This window comes from Parambassis ranga, chromosome 5, assembly GCF_900634625.1.
Source record: "Parambassis ranga chromosome 5, fParRan2.1, whole genome shotgun sequence".
In the NCBI taxonomy this organism is placed as follows: domain Eukaryota; kingdom Metazoa; phylum Chordata; class Actinopteri; family Ambassidae; genus Parambassis; species Parambassis ranga.
In genome coordinates, this window is record NC_041026.1 from 6,473,938 (window position 1) to 6,495,124 (window position 21,187).

Sequence of the window (21,187 nt, forward strand, 5' to 3'; positions counted from 1 at the left end):
CTCGGTTTACATTGTTCAGGGCAGATGGCAGACAGCGTGTGTGGTGTCGTGTGGGTGAGCGCTTTGCTGATGTCAATGTTGTGGATCGAGTGGCCCATGGTGGTGGTGGGGTCATGGTATGGGCAGGCATCTGTTATGGACGAAGAACACAGGTGCATTTTATTGATGGCATTTTGAATGCACAGAGATACCGTGATGAGATCCTGAGGCCCATTGTTGTGCCATACATCCATGAACATCACCTCATGTTTCAGCAAGATAATGCACGGCCCCATGTTGCAAGGATCTGTACACAATTCTTGGAAGCTGAAAATGTCCCAGTTCTTGCATGGCCAGCATACTCACCGGACATGTCACCCATTGAACATGTTTGGGATGTGCTTGACCGGCGTATACGACAGCGTGCACCAGTTCCCACTAATATCCAGCAACTTCGCACAGCCATTGAAGAGGAGTGGACCAACATTCCACAGGCCACAATAGACAATCTGATAAACTCTATGCGAAGAAGATGTGTTGCACTGCATGAGGCTAATGGTGGTCACACCAGATACTGACTGGTTCTGAGTCCCCAGACCGCCAATAAAGCAGAAACAAAATGCACATTTCAGGGTGGCCTTTTATTGTGGGCAGTTTGAGGTACACCTGTGCACTAATCATGATGTCAGATCAGCATCTTGATGTGGCACACCTGTGAGGTGGGATGGATTATCTCAGCAAAGCAGAAGTGCTCACTATCACACATTTAGACAGATTTGTGAACAATGTTTGAGAGGAATGGTAATATTGTGTATCTGGAATGAAGTTTAGTTCTTCAAGTCCATCTCATGAAACATGGGAGCAAAAACAAAAGTGTTGCGTTTATATTTTTGTTGAGTGTAGATATTCAGAAACAGCTCACTATGTGAGTTCTTTTACTTTTAACACTTTAAGTAGACTTAAAAGTACTTAAGACTTTCACTTACGTAGGACTGCTGATGTAGCACTTCTAGTTTTACTTAAGTTGAGGGCTGCTCAGTGGTAGAGCAGGGTTGTCCAATAACCGAAGGTCGGCGGTTCGACCCCCTAGTCATTGTTGTGTTTCCTTGGGCAAGGCACTTTACCCGCATTGCCTTCAGTGCACTCACTGGTGTATGAATGCGTATGAATGAATCGGCGGTGGTCAGAGAGGCAGCCACGTCTCCGTCAGTCTCCCCCTGGGGAGCTGTGGTTACCACTGGTTAGCTTACCACTGCCACTGTGTGAATGTGGTGTGAAAGAATAATGCATCTCAATGTAAGCGCTTTGAGTGCCTGCCCAACAGAGCAGAAAAGCACAATATAAGACCAATGCATCATTATTATTATTATTATTGAAGGTGCGTTTCACTCGATGTATCAGGAAATGAGGATCATCCTCTGCCACTGGTCAGGATGAGCCATCCACTTCCTCAACTACACAGGCCTCATCTGGAATGGTCTCATCCCTTCAGCATGAGCTACTATTTACATCCTCAGCTACTCATACTGAGGATGATGACCCTTTTGCCTGACTGCTACCCAGCATGAGCTTTCAGGTGGGTTTTTTCATGTCTCTCTCTGTGTATGCATGTGTGTGTATGCCTGTGCATTTGTGTAGAGGGAGTATGCCTAGGTTACAAGAAACTGGACAACTGTAATTTAATGTAATCTTATTTTTTTCCTCACCATTTCTGAGTAGACCTATGTGTTTGTGCTTTGAGTAATGTGTCAATATCTTGTCTGATAGAAATGCCTGCAGCTGAACCCCCACTCAGCCCCACTGCGGAAGATGAGCCTCTGTCAAACGACCCTGCTAACTGGCCCTCACCTCTGACTGACAACATTCGAACTGAGCTGGTCCACAGAGGACCAAGTAAGTTGCCACCTGACTTTGTTTTCCGTAGGAATGAAAGTGATGGGAGAAGTTGCCACCACCAATATTTTAGGAAACATTAGTTAGTGGTGAAAAAATGGCCAGAAGTTGGCTGACATATTCCATGGAAAACAACAACCTTTTTTTGCTTCTGCTGCAAACTTTTTTCTCAGAGGAAAATGAATTTAACAACTTCAGGAATGGCAAATTGGAAACATGCAAGTGCTTACCTCACATCACATGAGAACAGTCTAGAACACCTAAATAGCATGAAAACATGGAAGGAACAGGCAGTGAGGCTAAGAATTGGGGAAACTATTGACAAGCAGGAGATGGCACTTCTGGAGGCTGAGAGGGGGAGATGGAGAGCAGTGCTGACACGTCTCACTGCTATTGTGCAGTCACTGGCAGTTCGAAATTTGGCTCTAAGGGGACACACAGAAACACTGTAACACACCATCAAATGGGAATTTTCTGAAAGAGGTTGAATTTATGGCCAGGTTTGATCCCATTATGAAAGAACACCTTAACCGTGTCGAAAGAGGAACAGCAAGTCAAGACAGCTACCTAGGCCATCATGTGCAGAATGAGCTGATTGATTTGTTGAGCAGCAAAATCTTATGGATGACATCAAGCAGGCAAAGTTTTTTTCAATAATTCTGGACTGCACCCCAGATATTAGCCACACAGAACAGTTGTCAGTGGTCATTAGAGTGGTGTCACTGATAGAGAAGCCCCATATCAGGGAACATTTTATGGGATTTTTGGAGGCAGAGGAGTCCACAGGCCAACACTTGGCATCCATGATCCTGACGAGACTTGAGGATTTGGGAATTCCTTTTGAAGACTGCAGAGGACAGTCATATGACAACGGGGCAAACATGAAAGGCAAAAATAAGGGAGTTCAAGCCAGGCTCTTAGAAAAGAATCCATGAGCTTTGTTTGTGCCATGTGGGGCGCATACTTTGAATTTAGTTGTGTGTGATGCTGATATGAGCTACTTTGGTGTCCTTCAAAAGCTTTACACCTTATTTTCAGCCTCCACCCAAAGATGGGCCATACTGAAGAAACATGTGAGTACCACCTTGAAGATGTGGGCAGATACAAGGTGGGAGAGCAAGGTCAAAAGTGTTGAGCCCACGAGGTACCAGGGAGCTGCTGTGAGAGAGGCTTTAATCGAGGTGAGAGACAACGCCAAAGACCCTGCTATAAAGGCTGAGGCCCAGTCTTTGTCTGAGGAGGTGGGGTTGTACCGCTTCAGCATCTGCACTGTTGTTTGGTATGACATGCTATCTGCAATACAGCATGTCAGCAAACTCATGCAGTCTCCAAATATGCATTTGGACCTAGCTGTGAGTCTTTTAAAGAAGACTAAGGAAGGTCTCCAGAGCTACAGGGCAAGTGGCTTTGTGACTGCACAGATGGCAGCCAAAGACATTTGTGAAGAAATGAATGTGGAGGCTGTTTTGAAACAAAAACAGTTAAGGTCCACAAAGCGCCACTTCTCATATGAGTCATATGATGAGCCTTTCAGTGATGCACTCAGGACATTGGAGGTTGGATTCTTCAATGTTGTCCTTGATGCAGCCACATCAGCCATAAAGGAGAGGTTTTCCACACTGGAAAATGTGGAAAACAAATTTGGGGTTTTGACAAATTTCCCAGATCTTGCAGATGAGAAGCTGGCAGAACAATGCAAGGCACTAGGCACACACTGCACGTTGAAGGGCACTCTGATTTGGACAGTAGAGAGCTTGTGCAGGAAATCAAGAACCTCCCTGACGTGCCATCAAAGACCATGAGCCTCCTTGAGCTTATCACTTTTATCCATGATCAGGATCTATCGGAGATCTACCCAAACTTATGGACTGCTCTCAGGATAGCACTTACTCTGCCAGTCACTGTGGCTCAAGCAGAGAGGAGCTTTTCAAAGCTTAAGTTGATCAAGTCATAACTGAGGTCAGTTGGCATGATAAAAGTGCTCTAAAAGCGATGAAGACCACGAAGTCCAAAAATGGCGCATTATTGCAGTGCCTGCCCGCATGTACTTTGATTTTCGTCAAAGAAATAAATTACGAAATACAACCTAATACACCTGTGGTGTGCGGAGCTCCTCTGGCTGGCTGCTACCTTGGGCCTGAAAGAAAATACTAGAAAATAATAAATCTGTAAAATGACTGAACATAAACACCTTTCAGTAAGGAAGTAATTGTGGAATCTGTTTCAATGTTACCAAAAGAAGATGGACCATGTTGTTCCCTTTTCATTTTCTTTTTTGTTTTTTCTTCTTTCTTTTCTTTACTTTTTCTTTCCAATTTAAAGAGGATTAAAAAAGTATAGCCTACTAATAAGGTAAACGGATGAAGAAAGTTTTTTTTTGTGCCTTTAAATAAACGTAAACGTAAATTTAAAGCGTAAATCACAGATTAGACTTGGGATTAACCTAAGTACATAGGTAATGTTAATAGATTTGGTTATATGTGTTATCCGTTTCAAAAAAGGGGCGAAAAACAGAAAAAAAAATATTTAGGTGAATAATCTAGGGAATAAATATGTATAGCCTAAGTTTCCACGCAAAAATAGAGTAGGAGATCAGGTGTCATGATCCTGGGTTTTGATCCTTGTCTTGTTTTCATATTGCTTATTTTGTTATTTATTTCTGCCCGGACCCCAGTGGGTCCTCCTCCTCGTCTCTGCCGACCTTCTGCCCGGACCCTGGAGGGTCACCTCCTCTGTTTTCCTGTTCTGTCCTTAGTGGACCACCGCTTCCGAGCTTTCGCCACAACCCCGGTGGGTCCACCTCTCCTTCCTCGCTGGGGGGTCCGCGTCTCCATCCCTGATGGTCTTCCAACCGGACCCTGGAGGGTTCACCTCCCTGTCCCTGCTGGTCTTCCAACCAGACCCTGGAGGGTCCGTGACTCTGCCTTCTCTGGCCCTTTTGCCTTGTAATTTTGTTTTGGTCCCTCCTCCGGACCTCCCCCCTCCCTCCCGGCTCCCGGTTTGAACTCTGGTTCCTGGTTTCATATTGTTTATTTTATTATTTAGTTATAGGTTATCAGTTTATTTCTTATCTGTTCTTCCTGTGTGGTCTCTTCTTCCTCTTGCTCTGCTTCTCCTGTCTTCCCTTCTGTTCCTCCTCCCTCCTGCTCTCTGATCCTCGGTCCTTCCCTCTCTCCTCCTCTAGTCTCCTCCTAGTTTCTTCCTCCTCCCTGATTACCGGCTCCTCCCTGATTGTTCTCACTTGTGTCTCGTCTCAGCCCCTATTTAAGTCTCATGCTCCCCTTTGGCTTTGTCAGTTCATTGTTTGTCACTCCCCGTGCCGTGTTCTTCGTCTTACCTGGCTTTCTTCCATCCTGTCATCCTCCGTACTCTTCCCGTCCTCCCCTGGATTAGATCTTTTTGGTTTGTTGGTTTTTGATTTCCTTTTCTTTGTACTTTGTGGTTTTGAACTGTTCTGGTCTTAGTTTAGTTTAGTTATTTTTTTGTCCTCTGGACTGTTTTTGGCTTTCATTAAAGCTCACCTTTGTTTAACTTTACTGTGGTCTGCATTTGGGTCCTATTTCTGCACTGCACATGACATCAGGGCTCTGATAAAGCATGCTCTTAGTAAAGTACAGAGGAGGGATGGGATAGATAGGGGGTAGATGTTATGTGTGTGAATGTTTATACGTTGGTGTGGATGTGCGTTTGTGTTGGTGTGTATCTTAAGGTGCTTCACTTAAATATAGAACTGGATGATTTGATAGTGCTGGACTGCAAGTTGGTTTGACAGTAAATGAAAATGATAAAGGAAAAAAGAGAGATGACTAAATCCATTAAAAACATTTTGAATAGTTTTAAAATTATAACTTTGAATGTAAATGGTTTACAGGAGGGCACAAAAAAACAAAATACTTTATTATTTACAAATAATGTCTGCTGATGTAGTTTTCCTTCAAGAACTTCATTTCTTGAAAATTATATTATAAGTATCTTAAAAGGCAATGGGTGGGGGAGGCTTTTGAGGCAGCTTTTTCATCTCTAAGTAGAGGAATAGGAATATTAATCAACAAAAGAATACCTTTGTGTTTGTGTCTCAGCATGCAGATTCATATGGTAGATACCTTATAATTAGATCTGAACTATTTGGAGAACCTTACACACTCTTGAATATATATAGACCCCCATGATCTAATTTAGCTTTTTTAAAACAAGTCCAAACTGTAATAGATACCTCTACATCAGGTTCAATTATTATGGGAGGCGATTTGAACAGTACTTTTAGTGAATATGATAGTTCTACTAGAAAAAGTTCTACTTTTGGTGGGTTAACCCACTAAAAGAACTGGTGGAATTCCTTTCTGTAAATTCACTCATAGACAATATACAAATTTGGAATAATTCATCAATTAAAATATGAAATACAACTTTATTATGGAAGACCTGGAAGGACAGTGGCATTAGAGCATTATCCGATGTTATAACTGCTAGTAATGTTCGCTCATTTAAGGATTTAAAAGAAACATTTAACCTTAAAAATACAGAAATATTTAGATATTATCAATTAAGGAATTGAATAAAAGAAAATTGTGATATTGAAAATGTGGTCCCATCAGATGTAAAGCCACTTTGGGCTCTAGATAAGAGAGGAAAATTGATAAGTAGACTGTACCGTATGTTTATTATGACTAAGAACAATGATGACTTATTAACAAATATATATGAAGGTTGGAATAAAGACTTAAGAGGTTTCGACGCCAAAACAAAATGGAAAGAGTGTTTGCAACTTACATATAGACTTACAACTAATGAAATTCTTGTGCCAGAGGTATGAAGTTACATTAAATACAGTTAAGTACAGAGTATAAAAGTATAAGTGTCACTAAAATCCAATCAGAGTACAGTACGCAGTATGAGCACAATATATGATGCATGGATAGAAATATAGACCAGTGGAGGGAATGGCAGTGGTGCATGACATGATCATAAGTTTCACTCTACGACCTGCTTTAAGTACTGCCGCCAAAGTGACTCCCTCATACATGCCTTATACTGTGAAAAAATACAAAACACTCAGATTGAAAGGTGGCTCTCAAGTATCATTAATGAGATATTATTTAAATATTCATAAATCTTTGTCAGAATATAAGAATAAAGAGAAACAATTCTACATTGTATGGAGAAACATCTTTAATGCCCTGTAGTCTTGGAGTGGCATCACCATTTATCATGGTGTATGTATGTATTATTAATGTTACCTGGTAAATAGCAAGCAAAATGCAATCCAACACTATCTAATTAAACGCAACATTATGTAAACGCTAACAACTGTTTAGTACAACGTTGAAATTGTAAGCACTATAAAGATATGTGTGAATGGATGTATGAGTGAATGTGGTGTCTTGTCCTTTGTCTGTTTGTATTGTCTCGTAAGTGTTTAAATGTATATATACAATGGAGCTGTACAGAAGAAGATATGTTTCACAGACCCCTGCTTGCCCTTGTTTATTTTTTGTTTGTTTTGGTCATTGGGCTCCTGTTAACCCATGTTTTCTTTCCTTCTGTTTGTTTATGTTTATTGCAGAATAAAAAATAAATTAATAAACCCACGGGGGCCTTAAAGGGTGATGCAGCCCTAAGAGCACACTACACAACAGAATATATTACTACAAAAACAGCCAGCTGATGACCATGACACTGGACGTGTACACATCTGTTTCAACAAGACGACAGACCATGTAGCAACTGTACAGTTAATAATAAACAGATAACTAAACAACACTGAGGCTACAAAAGCCTACATCATCATTACTGGTCAGACTTTCAGAAACCGAGCAGCACTGGATCAAGATGAATGTCAACATTTCAGTTTTGATGCTGCTGTTCTGTGGCCTGACTTTGGCCCAGAATACTGAGGAGACACAGTCATGCTCTACTGATGTGTGAGTTACTGAAAGAGTTCGGTGTTATGAAAGAGAAACTGGCAGCCACGGAGACCAGACTGACGAACAGCGAGAACAGACTGAAGGACAGTGAGAACAGACTGATGAACAGTGAGGGCAGACTGATGAACAGCGAGAACAGACTGAAGGACAGCGAGACCAGACTGATGAACAGCGAGAGCAGAATGATGAACAGCGAGAGCCAGATCATTGCACTGAACAATAAACGTAAACTTAAATACTTACCTTATTTTACGGGCTATAAGTCACACTTTTTTCCATCCTTTGTCTGGGTATGCGACTTATACTCAGGTGCGACTTATATATGAAAAAATATACAATTTGTTAGCTTTGTGTCCTGACGTCCCATTACAAATATAATGGCAGCTGTTCTGTCCCTCTCCTGACGGTTCTCTTCCACCTCCAGCATGTCCACACTTTGCATTCTAAGCATAGGTGACGTGCATGTTCATAAAACGTGTGCTTGCAGCTGAGCCTCAGTCGATATGTCGCTAATTCCAGACAGCTACTAGATAAACAAAGACCGTAGTCTGCCTTTGACCCATTTACAGGATATTTATAGGAATTTCTGCGCATTGAAGCTAATCATTTTGTTGCCTCTTGAGGAATTCAGAAGGCAACGTAGTGATTTACGCTGCCCCACTGGTGCGTTTTTTTGTTTTTTTCTTATTCATTACGCGTTTTTTTGGCTGGTGTGACTTATACTCCGGTGTGACCTATAGTCCGGAAAATACGGTATGTAAAAAAAATGATGGTGACAGACTAAATGAGCAAAAACATGTGATGATAATGTCTTTCATCTAGTGGGCACCAAAGTAGTATTCAGTGCCAGAACATCAACAAGTGGAGCCATCGGACCCTTCAACACAGACGCCACTCTGGTCTATGGAACGGTGATAACAAATGAGGGCAATGCCTACAATCAGAACACAGGTACAGTAGTTCTTATATTGGATCTAATCTGTGGTTTTTTTACTGTGCACACTGTGATTGGTAGGGGTGGAACGGTTCACTAAATACACGATTTGGTTCGTATCACGGTTCTGAGGTCACGAGTTTCAGTTTGGTTCACATTGTTGAGGTTTTTTCTATACTTTTAACTCTCTGGAAATACCAGATGAGCATAAAATACATAGCCTATTTATCACACATTCAACATAGCCTGACTGCAGAATGATTTCACGTCAGTCTCCAAAAGTCACCAGAGAGAGTCACTAGTTGCTTTTGATAAAAAAAAGGTTTGAAAAGTAACAAATGTAGCGAGAGAGATGCCAAGTTGCCAACACTCGTCTCCATGCTGTGGTAAAAATGCCTCCCTGCATTACTTGATGTGCATGTCCAGAACCGAACAGATTCCAACAATTCCTGAACCGTCCCACCCCTAGTGACTGGCTGCAGCATGTCCAGTAATGCCTGATAAAGAACGCCTATTTCCTGTCATACTGTTACAAAGTTTATTTAAAAAGAGTATCAATGGCAACTAGGGGTGGGACGGTTCAGGAAAAAAATCCGAACCGTTCGGTACACTTGTTTCGGTTCGGGGCGAGTGTTCTGTTCGGTTCTGGACATGCGCACAAAGTAATACAGGGAGGCGTTTTTTACCACAGCATGGAGACGAGTTTTGGCAACTTGGTGTCTCTTGTGCTACATTTGGCGGCTTGCCAAACTTTATTTAATCTAAAGCTACTAGTGACACTCTCTGGTGACTTTTGGAGACTGACGTGAAATCATTCTGCAGTCAGGCTACTGTCCTCGAGAAGCAGCGACCGTGAGCTCCTCCCCCACATCATAGCCGGTCACTCTCACTTAGCTTCTTGCAGCAGGTTCAGCTGCAGGCAGAGCAGAGGCTCTGCGTCCAATCGTGCGCAAAGCTGCCGCTGGTCCTATCAATGCTTACAGAGCGGGATGTAAATAGTATATTTCAATGGCAAAAATAAAAATAAAACCACGGACATCAGTAACGTTAGCTTAACCTAGCGTAGTCATAGAGTTCAGTCTATCCAACTAGCATGTCATGAGCAACGGTGGACAAAGCAACACACGTTCTGTCCGACGGTGTGTGTCTGTGTGTGTGTGTGTGTCTGTGCATGTGTTTGTGTGTGTACGCACATCGGGCCTCTGTGCGCAGACAGCAGCGCAGACAAAAATGTCATGCTGCCGTGCAAATAAGATTAATAACATGAGCTGTTTACTTTTACGTTTAATAAAGGAACAAGGTGTAGACCTGTTCTATAGGAAAGGTTTTCTTAAATGGCTTCTGTTATGATCTGGTGCTATATAGAAATTAAAAAGAAATGAAATTGACTTGACCTGATATAATGATATGGGAAACACTGAACTGATTCTTAAATATGTTGTATGTTGGATAAATAGGCTGTGTATTTTATGCTCATCTTGTATTTCCAGAGTGTTAAAAGTAGAACAAACCTCAACAATGTGAGCCGAACCGAACCGAAAACCGTGACCACCGAACCGTGATACGAACCGAACCGTGGATTTAGAGAACCGTTCCATCCTTAATGGCAACAGACACACAGGATCGTCAAACATCCAACTATTAAACAATGCAGCAATTGTAGATTGTAAGACAATGTGTTGAAGCTAAATGTTAGAAAGATAGAACATAAAGAAGAGATAAAAACACACATAAATGTACTGCCGAGTCAGCTCTTTGAATAAACTGTTGTTCCCACAGGTATCTTCACTGCACCTGTTGCAGGCACTTACTACTTCATCTTCTTCTATCATACTGGAGGACAACACAAGTCACAACTAACCCTCATGAAGAATAACCAGGTCATAGTGAACAGCTCTGACCATCAGACCACAAATGACGGGGCTGATAATGGAGGCAACGCCATATTCCTGCAGCTGCAGAGAGGAGACCAGGTGTTTGTACGCATGACAGCAAATACACATGTTTGGGGAGAAGGTTACGCCACCACCTTCAGCGGTTTTCTTGTCAGTCAAAACTAAAAAACAGCTGATTTGATCACAAAATCTTAACAGATCTAAATGTTCTGTTGCTGCTGATCTTAACGGAATGTTACATGTTGTTTGTTTCTTATGAGGCTGGAGGTTTAATAAAAAAAAAAAAAAAACTGTTCTGGAGTTTATGTGTTTTTAATGAAAATAGCTCCCAGAGTTCGGTCTATTATAAAAATCCTTCGCTGTAAAAATGTGAATGAAAGTGATAACTCCTCCACCCTAACCCTAAAGTGCACAGAGGAGGTCAAACAAAACTGTGTCACAGTCAAATAAATCCATTTTGCCAGCTGACAAACAATGTGTCAACCATGCTCTTAATAATAAACAGCTACATCTACTCTTTACCTGACGGCCTCACAGGGCTGTAGCCAAAGTTTTAGAAATACTGAGGTCCAAAAATTGATCTCCAGGAAATATAAACAGGCTTAATAATCACATATCATCCTAAACTGACTTTGGACCTTGTTTAATGAACAAAGGTAAATAAATAAATACATGTACCGATAGTACTCATTCAAATTATGGACAAACTAGCCAACAAGTCTGCCTGTCAGAAATCCATAATGAAGATTTAAAGTTACAGCACTCTTCAGTTCCCTGTTTGCTTTCTCTCTGTATTTTCTGGCAGTCACTCCTCACTTATCTATCTGCCAATGGGAATTAAAAATTATTTAAATTATATACACCTTATTTATTTAATAGTTGTGATTGAGATATATATTTTCTTTTCTTCAACACGTTTCTAATGCAGCTACAGTATCTCTTCTCTCATCTTCCTCACCTCTCTTCCTCTCTGTCTCTCTGTCTCCTCTCTTTCTAAAGCTGAGCTCCAGCTCAACATTTCATTCTGTCTGTTACAGTTTTAGCTGTATGCAGATATCATACTGGCAGACAATGGTCCGCTATAGCAGGTTAATGATACTTTTTAAATGGGTGTTGGTCATGTAACCATGTACTATAACTCCTTAAAACCAGCTGACTGCTGTCAGTCAGAGTGACTCAGCTTTCATGGATGAACCACAAAGGTCAGATAACACTGTCCTCAGACCTGCTGTTCAGTCTGTTATAAAGCTACGAGCACGTCGAGCACGGGGACGATTACTCTGTATCGTCACTCATTCAGGTCAACAGCAAATTAGCAAAACCTGCATAGTAGCAACAAATCGTCCTCCTCCGCTGCATGTTCACTTAAACTGTGGTTTCTGCTGTTCAGCAGCGAAGCGTCTTTAAACCCTGTCTGTGTGTGTGCACGCCGCGCGCTGCAGTGAGAGGGTCGTATGAGTTCTGCACACACGTTTTAAAAATTCTGGGCCGAAACGAACTTTGTTCTCGTCACCTTGGGAACATGAACATATCTCTCTGTTCTCGTGGAGTATGGAACAAGCTTTATTACACAGCATCAGCTCTGCGCAGCATATGTCCGCGTTCTTCTTCTGAATTTTCGGTCTCGGCTGACCGCAGCAGACACGTTTTCAAAGATACACACACGGAGGTCCCGCCCTTCACCGTCTCTCTGGACTTAAACATTGGTTCAGACCACGATATGGGTCCGATGTGTGTCTGTTGCTGGAGACTTTTGAGAGTCGCGGAGAATGTATCTCCCTCTAACAGCTGGTCGTACCGGCGCGACCTCTGATGTTTTTTGGTTGCACCTTTTAGAAATTAGGTTGCGTGTGCTACCAAAAGTGTTGCACTCTAGAGCCCATGACACTCAAGTAATCCACATCCCCAACATGTTTCTGTAAATATAAGGAATCCTCAGGTAAAACAAGGTGATGTTTGATTGACCAAAGTTCACAACAGTTAATCACTGATAGATACTGATAAAAGTGAGTCAAAGTAATCAGAGCCAGTGATTCACATTTTCCTCTGCAACCCACGGTGGCCTTAAAGGGTGATGCAGTCCTAAGAGCACACTACACAACCTTTACAGTGTACAGAAACAGCCAGCTGATGGGGGCAAAAGGATTCGATGTTCTCAAAGCTCTATTTGACGATAAAGGTTTGCATGATTTTGGGGCTCTTAAAGCTGAATATGATCTACCAGGCTCATCCTTCTTCATTTATCTACAGCTGAGGTCTGCTATGAGGGTATACAGTGTCCCTTGGGGTACAGCTTTTCTAACCCATCCATTCCACAAAGTCAAAAGCGAGGGATAGTTTCTAAACCTTGTAATTTTATCTCTGATTCTCATGTGTCGCTGCCCCTAGAAAGTATATGGGATAGGGACCGTATCTTTGTGGGACAGGAAGAGACTTGCTGGAACACAGTATGGGAGAATTTACACAACACCCTGACCACCAATTAATACACTTTAAATGTATACACAGGGTGTATCTAACACCTAGGAAACACCATGCTAGGAAAATAATCTCATCCCCTAACTGTGACTTATGCACACAATACTGTAGGATCTTTTCTTCATATGTACTGGATTTGTTCTGGTGTGTCGGCTTTCTGGAGACAAGTCTCTATTACCCCGAGTGATATGCTCAAGGTCAATATCCCATTATCACCATCTTCATTCCTGCTTAATGATGATTCCACTTTGCAACTTCCTCCTCAACATAAGCGCGTACTACAGGCTGGCCTCACTGCAGCAAAATAAATGCTGGCAATGAGATGGCAGCCTCCTCATAGCTTGTCTTGGCAACAATTCCTTTTTAAATATTGTTATGATGGAGAAACCAGTGGCCCGAATACATGCAGCTGGTCAGAACAGTTAGTGCATGGAACGCAGCTTATAGTTTTATCAGAGAAAAAGTGCAGTGTGCATAATTCATCTGATGAATACATTTAGGTCATACATTCACTTTTACCTATATACAAATATTCTGATTATTTTGTAATACTGTGTGATCAAGGGTGGGTTATTTGGGGGTCGCCATGGGGTTAGAGATATGTTTGTTCATAGCTTGCATACTTCCTGTATGTTCTGTACTATATATGTCTTTTGTCTTTTTGATCAAAAAAGAAACAGCCAGCTGACGACCATGACACTGAAAGTGTACAGATCAGTTTCAACAAGACGACAGACCATGAAGCAACTGTACAGTTAATAATAAACAGATAATTAAACAACATCAAGGCTACAAAAGCCTACATCGTCATTACTGGTCAGACTTTCAGAGACCGAGCAGCACTGGATCAAGATGAATGTCAACATTTCAGTTTTGATGCTGCTGTTCTGTGGCCTGACTTTGGCCCAGAATACTGAGGAGACACAGTCATGCTCACCTGATATGTGTGAGTTACTGAAGGAGTTTGGTGCTATGAAAGAAAAACTGGCAGCCACGGAGAACAGGCTGAAGGACAGCGAGACCAGACTGACGAACAGTGAGACCAGACAGATGAACAGCGAGACCCAGATCGTCGCACTGAACAGCAAATGTAAACGGTTTGCCTTAAATACTTATGTAAAAAATGATGGTGACAGACTAAATGAACAAAAACATGTGATGATAATGTTTTCTTTCATCTAGTGGGCATCAAAGTAGTATTCAGTGCCAGAACATCAACAAGTGGAGCCATCGGACCCTTCAACACAGACACCACTCTGGTCTATGGAACGGTGATAACAAATGAGGGCAATGCCTACAATCAGAACACAGGTAAGTACAGTAGTTACTGTAGTAGTTACTTATATTTGATCTAATCTGTGTTTTTTTTACTGTGTACACTATGATTGGCTGCAGCATGTTCAGTGATGCCTGATAAAGAACGCCTATTTCCTGTCATACTGTTACAAGATTTAGTTAAAGAGAGTATCCATGGCAACAGACACACAGGGTCGTCAAACATTCAAACATTAAACATTAAACAATGCAGCAATTGTAGATTGTAAGACAATGTGTTGAAGCTAAATGTTAGATAGAACATTAGTTTTATTTTAAGCTTTTTACCAGCTGTTGCATCATGTTAGGCGCTATATTTAAACTGCCTCATGAGAGGGAGTTCTGAGGTCCAGAGAGTAGGCTTAAATTTCAACTCAGTGAGAGCTACTATATTTTCAGATCTTTATAGTAATTTATTTTCTTAAAGCAAATAATATAACCCTGGATCTTCTTTTTGTTTTATATACTGTAAATGAACAGATAATAATAATAACTAGTTATGTATTTGCTCCTTACCTTATAAGAAAATCAGCCCCGGCTTATAACTGAGGCTGGCCTTTATATGTCCAAATCCATAACAGGACCGGGCCTGTAAACTTGCATTTCCTGTAAACTTGCATTTCCTGAAGAAAATGCAAGTTTGGTTGCCACAGCCACAGCAGAGGAGACCTCAAAAATCCCCTGCCATTTGAAGACGGAGCTGAATTTCCAAATTCTGTATACAGGTTATCAGCTGCTCCTAACAAACATTCAGGTTGCTATGCATCCATGTCACCATGGTAACAGCAGAGGAGACCTCAAAAATCCCCTGCCATTTGAAGACGGAGCTGAATTTCCAGATTCTGAATGCAAGTTTTGAAGACCAAGATGTTGGAAGTATTTTAAGCTTCGAATGGTTTCTCTATCTTGTAATTTGTAGGAGGAGTAGCATTTTGCAGACGACATGGAAAATGTTTAATATCTTTAATATTATAATATTTGCAATTACTATTGATGGTTTCCGATAATGTCCTGAATGAGCTGAATCTTTTGATGTTTGAATGGTTTGAATCGGCCCATGCATTCTGAAGATATGCTGAGCCAAAAAAACGTACGGAAGAATAATAATAATAATAAAGACGTAGAAGAACAAGAGTTTGGTCGCTGGGCAACCAAACTAATAAAGGAGAGATAAAAACACACATAAATGTACTGCTGAGTCAACTCTTTGAATAAAGTGTTGTTCCCACAGGTATCTTCACTGCACCTGTTGCAGGCACTTACTACTTCACCTTCTTCTATCATGCTGGAGGACATCAGAAGTCAAAACTAACCCTCGTGAAGAATAGCCAGTTCATTGTGGACAGCTCTGACCATCAGACAGCAGACGATAAGGCTGATAATGGAGGCAACGCAGCATTCGTGCAGCTGCAGAGAGGAGACCAGGTGTTTGTGCGCATGACAGCAAATACACATGTTTGGGGAGACGGTTACTGCACCTCCTTCAGCGGTTTTCTTGTCAGTCAAAATTGAAAAAAAACAACAAAAAAAACCAGCTGATTTGATCACAAAATCTTAACAGATCTAAAAGTTCTGTGGCTGCTGATCTTAACGGAATGTTACATGTTGTTTGTTCCTTATGAGGCTGGAGGTTTGATCAATAAAAACAAAACTACTTGAGTTTATGTGTTTTTCATGAAAAGAGCTCCCAGAGTTCGGCCTATTATAAAAATCACAGGCTGTAAAAATGTAACTATTAATGATATTTAAAATTACACTAGAGCAGACCTGGGCAAAGCACGGTCCGCGGGCCACACCTGACCCTCTTGCGCCTTCACTGCGACCCACGGACTGTGCACACAATATAAAACAAAGTAACAGTAACGTCTTTCCAACCCTCCTTGTCTCTTCCACGCTGCTGTACTGCTTAATCCCATCTACTCTCTGGAGAGACACGGTCGCGCTGTGTACACTTTAACAATGCTGCACGACTATCCTGAAATGTACGGTAAAGCACACAGAAACTCAATACAGTGGAATGGTTTAAAATGAGACATATTAATGTGTTAGAATGACCCAGTCAAAGTCCAGACCTAAATACAATCGAGAATCTGTGGCAAGATCTGAAAACTGCTGTTCACAAACGTTCTCCATCTAATTTGACTCAGTTTGAATTGTTTTGCAACGAAGAATGGGCAAAGATTTCAGTCTGTAGATGTGCAAAGCTGGTAGAGACATACCCCAAAAGACTTGCAGCTATAATTGCAGCAAAAGGGGGTTCCACAACATATTGACTCAGGGGGGCTGAATACTTTTGCACACTACAGTTTTCAGTTTTTTAATTGTAAAAAAAAAATTAACTCATGTTTAATTTTCGTTCTACTTCACAATTGTGTGCCACTTTGTGTTGGTCTTTCACATAACATTCCAATAAAATATATTTATGTTTGTGGTCATAATGTGAGAAAATGTGGAAAAGTTCAAGGGGTATGAATACTTTTGTAAGCCACTGTATCTTCACATCATCTGTGCTGCTCTGCACTGTGTGTGTGTTTCAACATACAACCAGCACACACTCACAGTAGACATGGGCACACACAGAGAAGACAGAGGAGGAACCAGTAAATGACAACAGAAGGTTCTTACAATGATGAAAATGTAACAGGAGCATATTATTATTTATGGAAAAAATGTGGCCCTTTGCTTTTCTTATGGAAGTCTGTAGCCCTAGTAAAAAAATAATTGCCCACCCCTGCACTAGAATGACCCAAAAACACTGAAAGTGTGGAGATACATGACCCCTAATCAATGAGGTTTACCCTTCTCTGAATTAAAACGTGACTATCTAGTAATAACTAAATGTGATTTGATATAAAGTTGTTGTTCTTGTTATAACGGTCTGATGTCAGCTTTAACAGTTACACAAACAACTAAAGTGCACAGAGGAGGTCAAGCAATACTGTGTCACGGTCAAAAAAATCAATTTTACAAGCTGACAAACAATGTGTCAACCATGCTGTTAATAATAAACAACATCAAGGCTACAAAAGCCTAAAATGTCATTATTGGTCAGACCTTCAGAGAGCGAGCAGCGCTGATTCAAGATGAATTTTTATGTCGCATTTTTCACGTTGCTATTTAGTGGCCTGACTTTGGCCCAGTATACTAACGGTACCTATGAAAGTGAAGACAGTCAGGCACAGTCGTGCCATCCTGACATGTGTCAGTTAATGAAAGACTTCGATGTTATGAAAGAAAACCACCTGTGTACACTTTAACAATGCTGCACGACTATCCTGAAATGTACGGTAAAGCACACAGAAACTCAATGGCGCATTCAGATGTTACTGCGGAGCTGCAGCCGACATATTTCATCATCATCTGCTCATAAAAAGCTCAGATCCTGCCTGACTTTCAGAACTCTGGGATTTGCTACTTTAACTTTTACTTTAACTCTAATGGTTTTCTTCTGTAAAAATACAGTGGCTTGCAAAAGTATTCATACCCCTTGAACTTTTCCACATTTTCTCACATTATTCCCACAAAAATAAATATATTTTATTGGAATGTTATGTGAAAGAACAACACAAAGCGGCATACAGTTGTGACGTAGAAAGAAAGTTAAACATGAGTTAATTTTTTTTTTTTTTTACAAATAAAAAACTGAAAGGTGCAGTGTGCAAAAGTATTCAGCCCCCTTTTCTCTGAGTGCATCCAATTGCCTTCAGAAGTTGCCTGATGATTTCTGACTGATCGAATGTTGACCTAATGACTAGATAGAGTCCACCTGTGTGTAATTTAATCTCAGTCCAAATACAGCTGTTCTGTGACGGCCTCTGTGGTTTGTTGAGAGAATATTGGGGCGCAAACAGCATCATGAAGTGCAAGGAACACACCAGACAGGTCAGGAATAAAGTTGTGGTGATATTTAAAGCAGGGTTAGGCTATACAAAGATTTCCCAAGCTTTGAACATCTCACAGACCACTGTTCAGTCCATCATCGGCGAATGGAAGGAGTATGGCACAACTGCAAACCTACTGAGACATGGTCATCCACCTAAACTAACAGGCCAAACAAGGAGAGCACTGATCAGAGACGCAGCCAAGAGGCCCATAGTGACTGTGGATGAACTGCAGAGATCTACAGCTAAGGTGGGGGAATCTGTCCATGGGACAACTATCAGTCATGCACTGCACAAATCTGGACTTAATTGAAGAGTGGCATTAAGAAAGCCATTGTTAAAGTAAACCATAAGAAGCCATGTGAGTGACCTAGCAATCATGTGGAAGAAGGTGCTCTGGTCAGATGAGACCAAAATTGAACTTTTTGGCCTAAATGCAAAACGCTATATGTGGCAGAAACCTAACACTGCACATCACTCTGAACACACCATACCCACTGTCAAACATGGTGGTGGCAGCATCATGCTCTGGGGCTGCTTCTCTTCAGCAGGGACAGGGAAGCAGGTCAGAGTTGATGGGAAGATGGATGGAGCTAAATACAGGGCAATCTTGGAGGAAAACCTGTTGGAGTCTGCAAAACGCTTGAGACTGGGGCGGAGATTTGCCTTCCAACAGGACAACAACCCTAAACATAAAGCCAAAGCTACAGTGGAATGGTTTAAAATGAGACATATTAATGTGTTAGAATGACCCAGTCAAAGTCCAGACCTAAATACAATCGAGAATCTGTGGCAAGATCTGAAAACTGCTGTTCACAAACGTTCTCCATCTAATTTGACTCAGTTTGAATTGTTTTGCAACGAAGAATGGGCAAAGATTTCAGTCTGTAGATGTGCAAAGCTGGTAGAGACATACCCCAAAAGACTTGCAGCTATAATTGCAGCAAAAGGGGGTTCCACAACATATTGACTCAGGGGGGCTGAATACTTTTGCACACTACAGTTTTCAGTTTTTTAATTGTAAAAAAAAAATTAACTCATGTTTAATTTTCGTTCTACTTCACAATTGTGTGCCACTTTGTGTTGGTCTTTCACATAACATTCCAATAAAATATATTTATGTTTGTGGTCATAATGTGAGAAAATGTGGAAAAGTTCAAGGGGTATGAATACTTTTGTAAGCCACTGTATCTTCACATCATCTGTGCTGCTCTGCACTGTGTGTGTGTTTCAACATACAACCAGCACACACTCACAGTAGACATGGGCACACACAGAGAAGACAGAGGAGGAACCAGTAAATGACAACAGAAGGTTCTTACAATGATGAAAATGTAACAGGAGCATATTATTATTTATGGAAAAAATGTGGCCCTTTGCTTTTCTTATGGAAGTCTGTAGCCCTAGTAAAAAAATAATTGCCCACCCCTGCACTAGAATGACCCAAAAACACTGAAAGTGTGGAGATAAATGACCCCTAATCAATGAGGTTTACCCTTCTCTGAATTAAAACGTGACTATCTAGTAATAACTAAATGTGATTTGATATAAAGTTGTTGTTCTTGTTATAACGGTCTGATGTCAGCTTTAACAGTTACACAAACAACTAAAGTGCACAGAGGAGGTCAAGCAATACTGTGTCACGGTCAAAAAAATCAATTTTACAAGCTGACAAACAATGTGTCAACCATGCTGTTAATAATAAACAACATCAAGGCTACAAAAGCCTAAAATGTCATTATTGGTCAGACCTTCAGAGAGCGAGCAGCGCTGATTCAAGATGAATTTATATGTCGCATTTTTCACGTTGCTATTTAGTGGCCTGACTTTGGCCCAGTATACTAACGGTACCTATGAAAGTGAAGACAGTCAGGCACAGTCGTGCCATCCTGACATGTGTCAGTTAATGAAAGACTTCGATGTTATGAAAGAAAACCAGGAAGACATGAAGACCAGACTGAAAAACTGTGAGAACCACATGCTTAAACTGAAAAAAGGTAAACTGAAACTCCTGTGCAAAAATGACCGTCAGAAAATACATCACATGTTGATGATGATGTTTTCTTTCACTTAGTGGCACCCAGGGTGGTATTCAGTGCAAAAACCAATGCAAGTGCAGCCATTGGACCCTACAACAAAGACACAATTCTGGTCTATGGAAAAGTGATAACAAATATGGGCAACGCCTACAATCCAGACACAGGTAAGGACAGCAGTGCTTCTATTTTATCTCTCCAGTCTGTGTTAATACTCCTAACTAATGATTGTTCAGTGGTTCAAATTAGCGTGCTGCCTTGACCTGACACTGCAACAGAATTTACACCACTATATCTTTCAACTGTATCCATGGCAACAGACACAGACTTGACTGTTTAAAGCAGAGAGCTTAGAAATTAGAACAACTTTATACTGTTCTGCTGAGTCAGCTGTTTGAATAAAGTGTTGTTCCCACAGGTATCTTCACTGCACCTGTCACAGGCACCTACTACTTCACCTTCTTCTATCATGCTGGAGGAGAACAGTGGTCACACTTATCACTCATCAAGAACAGCGAGATTATTTTGGACAGCTCTGACCATCGGACAGCAGACGACGAGGCTGATAATGGAGGCAACGCAGTATTCCTGCAGCTGCAGAGAGGAGACCTGGTGTTTGTGCGTCTGAGAGCAAGCACCCATGTTTGGGGAGAAGGTTACGGCACCTCCTTCAGCGGGTTTCTTCTTGATTATGATTGACAAACAGCACTGAAGCTGCTCATGTGATCACATTCTGAACAGATGTAAATGTACTAGTAGTACTGTGTTTTAACAGAATTTGAATACATTACAAAATGTAATAGATGGCCATGACACTGGACGTGTACACATCTGTTTCAACACACGACAGACA

General features: G+C 41.2%; 3 protein-coding genes across 3 annotated transcripts; all 3 read left to right on the top strand.

Moving 5' to 3' along the window:
• The first annotated feature begins 7,801 nt into the window (after positions 1–7,801).
• LOC114435905 (complement C1q subcomponent subunit C-like) lies at positions 7,802–10,918 on the top strand. Its single transcript, XM_028405872.1, has 3 exons — positions 7,802–8,021; positions 8,619–8,747; positions 10,510–10,918. Exons 1-3 carry the CDS (start codon positions 7,820–7,822, stop codon positions 10,788–10,790), a joined length of 612 nt encoding a protein of 203 aa, XP_028261673.1. The 5' UTR covers positions 7,802–7,819; the 3' UTR covers positions 10,791–10,918.
• A 2,985-nt stretch (positions 10,919–13,903) lies between these two features.
• LOC114435896 (C1q-related factor-like) lies at positions 13,904–16,076 on the top strand. Its single transcript, XM_028405864.1, has 3 exons — positions 13,904–14,193; positions 14,286–14,414; positions 15,649–16,076. The coding sequence occupies exons 1-3, from the start codon at positions 13,956–13,958 to the stop codon at positions 15,927–15,929; spliced, it is 648 nt and encodes a 215-aa protein (XP_028261665.1). The 5' UTR covers positions 13,904–13,955; the 3' UTR covers positions 15,930–16,076.
• Positions 16,077–20,060: 3,984 nt separating this feature from the next.
• On the top strand, positions 20,061–21,149 carry LOC114435903 (C1q-related factor-like). Its single transcript, XM_028405870.1, has 3 exons — positions 20,061–20,295; positions 20,373–20,501; positions 20,753–21,149. Exons 1-3 carry the CDS (start codon positions 20,079–20,081, stop codon positions 21,031–21,033), a joined length of 627 nt encoding a protein of 208 aa, XP_028261671.1. The 5' UTR covers positions 20,061–20,078; the 3' UTR covers positions 21,034–21,149.
• The last annotated feature ends 38 nt before the right edge of the window (positions 21,150–21,187 follow it).